Raw genomic sequence first — 11,230 nt, 5'->3', positions numbered from 1 at the left:
ATGAATCTACCATCCCTGTCACTCACAATGCTTGATGGAACTCTCCATAACTTCAAGACGTTCTTAAAGAACAAGTGTGCTATCAGCTCGACAGAACATAGTTTTGTAGTGGGGATGAAGGTGGCGTACTTCGAGAACCAATTGATTATAACCAAGATGCCTCAAAGTCGTTCACCTTTGGGATGTGTAATAAAATCCATGGATTTCGCACATTCAGGGAATTTCAATGTGTTCGACTAACTTTCCAATTACTTATTAAAGCCTGAAGCCCCGTATGCTGCAAGAATCAGTGTTGCCAATCGAGGTTGCAACGTTTCAAATGCAACTGATCAGCATACCATTCAAAATTTGAATTTTCAACATGACGAGTTTGTAACTTTAGTGCCCCTTGGAGAAGAAAATGAAATTCAGGGTATGTGTAATTCAGGTTTTGTTCCACAAGATAGTACAATTTAAATTATTCTCCATATGTTGCTTAATTATCTCATAACGGTTTATTTAAACCAGGATGCAGTGCATGACAGCAACGGTCTGGTTTCTTTTGCAGAAATAGAGAACAACACGACAGCTAGTATTGCAAAATTATCCAATACTCTTGGTAATTTGGATGAGACACATTGTTCTTGCTCTAAACATAGCGCAAAGAGAGTTTGGGAAGCATCACTTTCTTCCCTGAAGTCAAAGAAAGTAAAAGGAGTCAATCTGGACCATTTCCATTCCCACTCTAACAAAAATCTTGATCCTAAAAGTGATGTATACGATACCTGCTCTCCAGGATGCTCTTTAGCCAATTCAAAGCATGAGATTTTATCAAGTATTTATCCTAAAAATCCAACCAATCAGTGTACACAAAATTTCTGTCAAGAATTTGGAAGTGTAAATGTGGCATCAGAGGACCTCAATTCTGAAGAGAACACATTAGGAAAATCATTTAAAATTATGCTGATGAACATTGCAGACGAAACTAAGAAAACTCAGCTCATGAAGGTACGGTACCAATTTATAGTCTTCTAAAATATTCATCATTCATGTTTCTTTTATGAGATTTTCTATTGATGGTATTGAAGTTTTATATCCTTGGCTTAGTATTCTTTAAAGGGGTGTTTGGCACAAGGAGTGGTCCAAGAAGTTGTGAAATCTAGAAAGTTTTGAACTCTTAGGGCCTAGGACATACGAAGTCAATAAGGCATAAAATTGAAATTTTCTTGTCGGGAGTCCACAAACACTTTTGGCCAAACAAAGAGCGGAAAACTCCACACTTCCCTAATCCTACTCTTCCAGCTCCTTGGCTCATACAGCCTCTACGATCTCTAAATATGATAGGCCCATGGTAGTGAAGGTGTACACCCGTAGGCACAAGAAAGGATTCAGGAGAGGAGGATGGGAAGCTGTATTTGTTGGTCTGAATGTTGCTAGTTAAGGGGGCCATGAGTCTTTTATGCTTTCATATAAATGCTATTATGATTGTTTGGGGAGGGTATGTTTTGACATACCTTGTATTAGGTTTCTTAGAATAATTGGGAGAGCTAGAGAAGCTTTTGATTCCTTCCCTCCATTATTGACAAATAAAATTGAGGTTAAGGCTTATCATATACATACCCAGTCATTGAACTTCTCCATATTCCTTAAGAGGCTTGGCTTATTTGGCTGGCTCTACTCATGTAGGATTTCGAAAGGCGAATCTGACATCCTGCCAAAAATGATTAATCAGTTTCTTTAACTGTTGAACTTTTAGGTTGTATACTAGCAAGCACATGAAGTTTAGGGATTCAATCTTTATATTATTTTTAAGAGTTATTCAATATCCCTACCTAGAATAGACAAATGAAGCTTGAAACTACCCATAATATTAATGATGTTGTTTAATTATGACATTTTGTTATCGGTCTTTCTAACTTACGAATATCCATCTTCTGATATGTGTTCACATGCATATTTTATGGATGTAGATTTTATAGTATTTCTTTATTTATTTTATATGGCATTAGCTGTATACTTTTTTATAAAATATTAATATAAATATTAAACCACCGATTCACCAAAAAGTTTAAGCTGGTGGTTGAAAGAAAATTCAATTATAGCCTTAAGCTTAAGCTACTTTGGTGGACTAGAAAGTATAATCTTAGAAACACTCAATCTGATCAAGTTCTCTGAAGCAAGAATTAAAGTTTGGAAAAATCTTTGCGGATTTTTACCAGCAACTATAGAATTAAAGAGTGAGAACTGAGGAAAATTTTCCCTTAATTTTGGGGATTTTGAACCCTTAGAAGCTCCTGTAATAATCCAATCTGATCTATTTCAAAGTGATTTTTCCAATCCTATTGATTTATGTAGAATAAATTCAGTGATTTTAGATGAAGGGCTCCAAAGTGATGGTCTCCCAGATACCTGAATTTTCTCAAACAGAATGCCCATCCATCTCAAGAAATCCTTTCGAAGCACTTAGGAAGTTGGATGATGAAGAAGAAAACCTTGTTCGACCGGAAAGAGTTTCAGACCTTGAATCCTCGCCGGAAAAAATAATTTTCAGAAGGCAAAATTCAAATTTGGGTATAGCTGGCATCTCCACGTACTTAGAAGGGGAAAAGACTTCAACAGAAAAGAGAGAAAAACAGACCTTGAAAGTAGAAAAGGCAGCCAGCCGGTATTTTATTATCTCAAAAAATAGCTCACCTAGCCCTCCCCAACCAGATTTTTTCAAACTTAATGTATCTGCAGACATTTTAAAATCTGACACACAGATGGTAGGCCCAAGAATTTTATTAATCAGAATACCAATGGCTTTTGGTATTCTGACGAATTGGAGGAAGAATCAGAGTCCTCTCCTCCATCAAGGAACTTCACTTGCTGGCCATCTCCTGTTTTCAGTTCTCAACCAAAATTACCAGCCTCTCCCAAGACTAAAATATCCTCTGCAATGAAAGCTATTCCAATACATGCCAAAAAATTTATGAGCACCTCAAGACCTATACCAAAGGGAGAACTTCTTTTCGCAACATTTGGATGAGCTTGGCTAATTCTGATTTATTAGAGGAAAGTTGTGTGAAGATACAAATTCCAAATTCAGTTGGCAAAAGGTCAGTACTGCCTTCCTCCTTAAGTAATAAATTTTCTCAATCCTCCTCCAAACTTTTTGGTTCATTCTTTAATTTTGTGCAAGATACTTCTTGTCTCAAAAAAGTTGAGAACCTAGAAGATGAATTCATGGAAGTTGAATCAGTCACCAGTTTAAGTAGTGCAGAATTTGAACCAGTTGAGGAAGAAATAATTCAATCAGAGACAGAGAAACAAGAGGACATTGACTCTCTTGGTCCAGATTTTATTAAATTGTTTTCCTCCCATAAAAAGAAATTTTGTGCAGGTCAGCAAGTATCCTTCCCCCTCAAGAGTTGGTTCCTTTCTTGGCAGCATGTGAAATTGAATTGATATAAGGCAGAGGTAGCAAAGATGGAGATTATATCATGGAACACTAGAGGATTCATGGGCCATTCGAAACAATTGGCTATTAAAAATCTTTTGAAGAAAGCTAATCCAGATAGAGCATTGATTCCGGAGACCAAAAGAGAAGAGATTGCCAGTTGTATTATAAAGGCACTATGGAGTTTAAAAGGAATTGGCTGGGTCTTTGTTTGAAGCTAGTGGCAGATTAAGAGTTTTGCTGATTATGTGGATAAATATAAGTTGTCGATTATTGAAGTTCGGTCAAGAGAAGGAATGTCATTACAGTGTGGCTTATAAGTTGTTTCAACATTAATTTATAAGTTGTTTGGAAAGGTTCTCGCAGAAAGATTAAAGAAAGTCAGGCCAGTATTACTTTGTAAGACCTCCTATTATCTATACCTATAAAAGGAACGGTAGAAAGGGAAATTCCTTAGCAACCAATGATGAGAGAATAATGGGAGAGGATCGTGCAGGTGGGGCCCGCCAGGAGGGATGAGAGAGAGAGGTATAAATATGTAATGTTGGGGTAGGGGAGGCTAGGTCTTTTTTGGTTATTTCAAGGAGAGTAAAGGCTGTTGTAGCCTGAGGGTATCCAGCCCCGTATAAAGGAGCTGGGTAAGTTTTCTATGTTGTTCATCCTTTATTTTTCATATCTACTACAGTTGAATGTGTTTTGGCTTTTACATAAATAAAGAATTACAGAGTGCTGCCTCTGTTAGCCATTTGGTTAGGATATTTTGTGTTTTATTGTTAGAATCCTAACATACTTCTCCATTACAATGTGGCTTTCTGGAAGAGTGCCAAATATTGGATCCTATTTTAATAGCAAAAGAAACTGTGGAGGTCTATAGTATCCGAAAAAAGAAAAGATGGATCATTAAATTAGACCTTGAAAAGGCCTTTAACAGAGTGGATTGGAAATTTTAGAAAATGTAATGCAAAAGAAGATCTTCGACGTAGGATATTGTGATGATCAGAACTTTCGGATCAACCCTCTGCTTCAAACAGTTTTTGCTCAACCAATCAAGGCTTATTCTTCTTTGTTCTCAGCATGCTGCCTTGGATTATGATTTTGCTTTGGAAAGATTCTTTTTATCATTTTGTTTGTCTTTGTTTTTGTGGCTTTTTGTTTTGATCTTGTGTTGTCGCTTTTTGGATGTTTTGAGGGCACTAAGGGGGTGTCAACCTAGTTTGAGATGCCCGGATGCGCCTGTTGATCTTCCCTCTCCCCTTTTGCTCTTTGTATAATCCTCATGTACATTGAGCTTTGTCTCTTTCTTTATATTAATAATAGTGAGACTCGTATCCTTTTTTAAAAAAAGAAAGAAAATTCAATTATATATCACCAACACTCTCCTCACTTGTGGGCTTGAAATATTTGAAAGGCCCAACAACTGGAAACGGATTTTAATTGGGGAGGAAACGACAATGCGAGGCTTGAACACAAGACCTTCTTGGACCACCTGCTCAGATACCATATTGAAAGGGAGACAAATAAACACAGAACTTTATGTGGAAACCTGTGTACCAGGAGAAAAACCACTATATTTTTCTTCTTATTATTTTTTGATGAAAAATACAATAGGTACAAGGGAGAATAAATAGAATATACAGAGGAATAAAAAAGGAAAATATTTAGGAATTAAGAAAAATATTCCCATAAACTTTTCATAAATATTCTAAGATTCTAACAATAAAAAGTTCTATTTATTCCAAATTGTGACTGCTCTAATGTGCAGTTGTTTTCTGATTCAGATGATTGAGGAGCTTGGTGGTTCTCTCACTGCTGATGGGAGTACAAGCACTCATGTCATTACAGGAAATTTGCGGAAAACTCTAAATTTTTGTATTGCTCTCTTTTCAGGGTTAGTCTTGCAACCTTAGACGAACACTCTTCTATGTATCCTTTTGGCCTTTGAATACCGATAATCATCTCATTTGCACAAAAGTTAGCGATTCCATGCACACAAGGCCTTTGTCGTTATTCTTCCATTGCCTCGTAGTTGTGCTTAGGCTGGAAATTGTTGTGAACCTTCTAGATCTAAAAGGGCATAGTTTCTTATTCTACTGCCTGTTTACTTTTAATTAAACATCAAAATCAATTCTTATGTTTGAGTTGGATTGTATCATGCTCTTCCTTCTCAGTTGTTTCTATCGTGATGGTGGGTAGTGGTTGTTAAGACAACCATTAGGCTAATTTGGGTTTCAGGCTTACTTTTCCCATTTTACGTGTAAAATGGCTCAAGCTCACTAATGAAAGATATTTGTTGGCTAGCTAGTGTTTTTATCCTCGATTTCCTTCTTCCCCTAATACATTATGTTATGGAATTTGTTAGATACCTAGATTAGTATAGGGTTGGGGTATAAGGGTAATTAGATATTTAGGAAGTTACTAGTAGTTATTGTGTAAGTGTGGTTACTAGTAGTTATTATGTAAGTGTGGTAACTAGGGTGGTTACATGTTATTATAAATGGAGGGAGGGTAAGTTGGGAGAATTTTGGGGAGTGATATAAGGCTTGGGTGAGAGTACTCAAGAGGGAGGGTTCCAAGTGCTTTATACTTGGTTTTATCTTGTATTTTCTTATAGTTACATTATAATAAATTCAGATCTTGTTCTTGTTAGGAAGTATATGTCTCCAATATTATTTAAATACAGTAGAAGAATTAAAAAGGGTAATATTGACCCACACGAGAATATAGGAGAGATTATAGGAGGAGAAAATATCGGAGGAGATCTTTCCCATTAGTTTGTTAGTAAAGCAAAATAAAAGGGAGGAAAGAGGAGGGAGAAAGGGGACAAAATATTCCAAAGAAGTAGAGGCTGCCGTCTTTCGTGCTCGGGAGAAGTAGAGGGTCCAAGTCAAGTTCTTTTTATTGTTTGTTTTGGTCATTTTCATGGTTGCGGTTTGTTCTTAGTTTTTCTTGTTCTTTGTTGTGATCCTCACTGGAGTGTGCCTTTAGGAAGTAGATGTGAGTGATTTTTTATTCTCTATACTGTAATTCGTTGAGGTAATTCAATAAAGTAAGATACACTTGCCGTATATTTACAGTATCTTAACAAATTGGTATCAGAGCGTTTTAACTTGGGAGAACGATAGAGCAGCACAAAAACGGATCGAAGAGAAGTTGGAGACCTCTGATAAGGAAATCTCGGGGATACAAGTGGAGTTACACAAGTTGCTGGCAATTGAATAAAACTTGTTATCCTTGCCAGAAAGCATCGAAAGACTGGTCATCTAGTTGGAAAAACAAGAACGGTTGCTAAATGCATCGAAGGAATAGCAGAAGGATAATTCGAAAATCTCCGGAAGAATGGAAGGATCGTCGAGCAAAGGACCAACGATTGAGAGTATCATCGAAGGTGGAGGTAAGACATTGAAGGAAATCAAGGTAGAAGGTAAAACAAACAACTTTAAAAGGGATGAAAACTCGAACGATCATAGCAAATTCAAGAAGGTTGAAATGCCTGTGTTCAGTGGCACTGATCTGGATTGTGTTTATTTAGAACGGATTGGAATCTTCAGGTCCATAAATCGATGGATTCCAAGAAGTTGCTAAATCCATAGAAGAATCGAGGAAAACGCGATTGCAACGGTTATAACGAAGGTGAAGAGGATGGCAAAGAGTGACCAAGAAGAAACTATAGAGGAAGGTCGACGAGGATTACCTGTGAGGCTCGAAATGAAGACGCGAGTGGAGAAAAATTTGTTGCTCAAAGAAACACAAAATGGCTGGTTGCAATGGAGAAAGAAGAAGCCGACAGTTACCGGTCTACAGAGGCTCGAGAAGGTGGTCTGGAATAGGGGTGAATCACGTGACGAGGAAGAAGTTGCTGCACACATGATGGTGACAATGACGTGGTAGAAATTGGTAGGAAAGAGGATTAGGACAAAAGTAACAATCTTGGGTTTTACTATTTCAAGTGGGCTTCAACTTACTCTAAATGAGCTTCAACTTATTCTAAATAAAACATTGGGGGCACATCATTTTGTAGATGAAGTGGGTGGAGAGTTCCAAAAATAGGAGGGAAGAAAAACGTGTATGTAGGTGGGTCCTAGGAATGAAACCGGCGGCAATATGATTTTGGTCTTGACGCAACACTTTGATTATGGCCGAGCCCACTAGAGATGAAGAGTTTGAAAATTAAACACTTGTTGGTGATATGCAAAGGGTTAACTAAGACAATGTGTTTTGGAAAAGGAAAATTCAAGTACATTGGGCTGCTTTGTGGGCTGAAGTCAATGGACCTTATTGGAATCAAGAGTTTTTCAAAGCCGAAGGGGAGGATTTCTTTTTCAACATTGAAGAGCAGAATGCTGGGGATTGTTTGCAATTAAAAAGAGAAAAAAAGAGAAAGGGGCCTTGATCATGTTTGTAAGCACACCTTGAGGACAAGGTGTTTTGAAGGATCGGGTAATGTTAGATACTTAGATTATTATAAGGTTAGGGGTATAAGGGTAATTAGATATTTAGAAAGTTACTAGTAGTTATTATGTAAGTGTGGTTACATCTTATTATAAATGGAGGGAGGGTAAGTGAGGGGAGAATTCTGGGGAGTGATCTAGGGCTTGGGTGAGAGTACTCAAGAGGGAGGTTCCAAGTGCCTTATACTTGGTTTTATCTTGTATTTTCTTATAGTTCATTATAATAAATTAAGATCTTGTTCTTGTTTGGAAGTATCCTAACAGAATTCCTCTAGAAGGTCTCATGTTAGCGAATGATAATCTGCGTTAAGTGTGTATTTGTAGGAGTTCTTCTCCCGGGCATCTATGGTTGATATTCTTTACCTTTCAATATATCAAAGCCAAGGATTCTTTTGCATTTCTCTATGCTTTTTCTTTACCCTTTTATGCTTTTTTCAGTTATATTTGAGAGTAGTATTTCATTTCTTTCATGTGAAATGTTGAACTTCAGTAGTGTGGAGAGTGGAACGTAATATCTTACCTTTTATATTAGTAAACTTGATTTTAAGCAATGTGTTTTTGAAGATTTTATGTTGTAGAATGTTTTTTGTTCTTCAAGCTACTGTTCTTAACTTTATTTTCTCCTGTTAATGTTCTCAATGATTATCGAGCATATGCATTACCATGTGGCTTCAAGTGTGTCAGTGTGCTCTTGCTCATAATTTTTACTATATCTTGTTACTAAAATTGCAAGTTAATTGCAAATTACTCAGAGCTTGGATTTTCTCCTCCAGTTGGTTAAAGGAAACCTAACGGGAAGGCAGATTTGTTGGTAAGTTCGAATGGCTTGCTAGTATCAAAGCGTAATGTATTTTCTTCCACTTATGTTTTTCATCCTACCTAATTTTTGTGATTGATTAATTCCTTATTGATCTGCAGACGAGTTGCCTTACATACTAAATGATGATGACTACATATCGAAGTATCGAGCCAGCCTAAAAGCTGCAGTTCTCAGGGCAAAAGCATGTTCTTGAGCTTTATTTGAAGGGTATGATGTTTGCATATCAGCTCACGCTCAACCACCACCTAAAACTCTATCCCTGATAGTCAAGTCAACCGGTGGAAATGTAAGTTCTCTGTTATTGTACAAATCTCGAGTACTAGGTTTGGTTCTCTATATTACATATACAACCACTATAATATGGCTATCCTCCCATCTAATGAAGACGTGAAGTTCTCAACAAACAAGCACGTATACGAATTCTAGACATGGGTCAATAAATCATAGACATGGTGACGTGTCATTTTTTTCTAAAAAATATAGGATAGTGCTAGAACACAGTTTTAATATATATAATTTAAAAAGTATGTATCATATTTATATAGAAATTCAAAGTCAATAAGTTTATGTATTTATATGCTTAAAAATAAGCTTGTCCTTCACTCAAAACTTATTCAAAGCCAAGAGTTTAATATGTGTGTGTGACCAATCTTGACCTTTATTGCATTGGAATACTTGTTGTCTAACACATCTACTGTACTAACTAGTGTTCAACACGTGTTCTCCGAGTGTTCCATACATATTGTTTATTGATACACTAGCCAAACTAGAGTGTATGTGCTTCTTAAGTCTTTAATATTTATGTTTGTTTTGATCCTAGGAATTGAGCATGTAATGTAAAAAGTCTATGCACAAGGGGTCATATGGCCATCTCCGTGTTTCTTTAATTATCAAATTTGTTCAAGTTTTTAATTGTCTCTAGATCGAAATTTGGAGTTATTTTTTGTGATTTGGTTTACAAATACATACATTCATGTTTCTAATTATGATTAGATTGTTTTCTGCTTGCAACATTTTATTGTTTAGCTTGTCTTTGATCTTGAACTTACTATTATGTTGATTTAAATTCCATTTTAGCCTTAGAACTTTCAAAACATCCATTTTAATCATCGAGCTTCCAAAACGTAGCCAACTAACGATTTTAGTATTTTGTAAATTATTTTATCAACTAATATTCATTTATCCAATACTCATCGGTCATTTCTGCTATATGTGATTGGAATATATCTCATAGGAATCATTTTGAAAGTTGGGAAAAGATGGAAAATTTTAGGGACTAGAACAAGAATTTGTTTAATATTTTTTGATAGGGTGAATTCTTGCAATTTCCTTGTAGTATATACATAATTTTTTCTCTCATTTGGCAAATTCATTATGCTTGAAAATTTAGGTGATTCATGAGCTAGATAAAGTAAACAACGTATGGAAGACGATCTTTGTGGCTTGTGAGGAAGACGTGGAGGAAGCCTTGGTGGCCGTACAAAAAGGGATATGGACTTTCAACGTTGAATGGCTAATGATGTATAATGAGACCAGAAGTTGACCTGGAGGCCCCTCAATTTGCTGAGTCCCTATGAGAAACAAGGTCACCCTAACTTTCAGTTTTGAACAAGCAGCAGCCAGCCATTTCGTCCTTGTGTAAATCCACTCTTTTCTCAACTCACTCTAATTTGGTACATAAACAAACTCTGATCGCTCCATCTCTATATTCATCAGTACATAAAAGACGATAAGTTTATTCATGGAGAAAGTTGGATGTAAGTATGTTTTAGGAATGGTCCTTCATTTAGTAACTTTGGGAATTGTAAAAATGAGGTAATGAAGTTCTATCAAGTTGAATGTTCTTGTTTATGTTGGATGAGACTGATTCTTGGATACCAGAATTAACTTGAAGTACGTGTTTGAGTTCCATTGGAGTGATTAGAGAAAAAATGTTCCTTTAAAAAGGGTAATTTTTTTATGTAACTTTCTTTTTATTAAAATTGCTTAAAATACAATTTGAGAGTATTTCAATAGCTTTCAAAGAGTTGTCAAACACTTGTAGTTTTTTTAAAATAACATATTTTCAAAATTAATTACTGTAATAGTTAAACAAAAGATTCTTTCCCTTAGAACTTTTAAAGTTTGTCTAGTTACCTCTTAAACCTTTCAATTGTTTAATAGGTCTTTCAATTTTATGTTTTAAGTGTCTATAAATTTTGATTTTTTTTTATTTGTTAGATATAAATCTGAAGAAATGAATAAAGTAGATTTGTAAGTTTAAAATAGTTTAAAAGTTGAGAAATTAAATTTGTAGTTTAAAAAGTTGGAGTAAATAGTTTGTGTTAAGTCGGGTTGTGATATTTTATTTATTTATTTTAATAATAGAAGAGAGGGAGACGAAAACTGCAAACTGAAGGGAGAAGAAGCGGTGGCTGACTTTGTATATTTCTCCTTTCTTTTCAATTTGAGAAAATTTCTTTGCAATTCACTTTGAAAAGGAAATGAATATTTCTCCCTCAGACTTATCTCTCTCTTCTTTTCAATTTTTTTGTGTGCTTCTCA

The 11,230-nt window shown here is 35.7% G+C and overlaps 1 protein-coding gene across 1 annotated transcript; it reads left to right on the top strand.

The window, feature by feature from the left end:
* Positions 1-263: 263 nt before the first annotated feature.
* Positions 264-9,598, top strand: LOC116405477. The gene is made up of 3 exons (XM_031889465.1): positions 264-987; positions 8,619-8,677; positions 8,785-9,598. Coding segments are annotated over exons 1-3 (579 nt in total). The 5' UTR covers positions 264-468; the 3' UTR covers positions 8,786-9,598.
* The last annotated feature ends 1,632 nt before the right edge of the window (positions 9,599-11,230 follow it).

Source organism: Cucumis sativus, unplaced genomic scaffold, assembly GCF_000004075.3.
Source record: "Cucumis sativus cultivar 9930 unplaced genomic scaffold, Cucumber_9930_V3 scaffold108, whole genome shotgun sequence".
NCBI classification, from domain to species: domain Eukaryota; kingdom Viridiplantae; phylum Streptophyta; class Magnoliopsida; order Cucurbitales; family Cucurbitaceae; genus Cucumis; species Cucumis sativus.
Note: the sequence above shows the minus strand (reverse complement) of the source record. Positions and strands in the feature narration are given on the sequence as shown.

Coding starts and splice junctions, on each gene's coding strand:
- LOC116405477 (XM_031889465.1), top strand. CDS start 469: ATGTTGCTTAATTATCTCATAACGGTTTATTTAAACCAGGATGCAGTG. Junction 988..8,618: donor AGAAAACTCAGCTCATGAAG/GTACGGTACCAA, acceptor CAAATTACTCAG/AGCTTGGATTTTCTCCTCCA.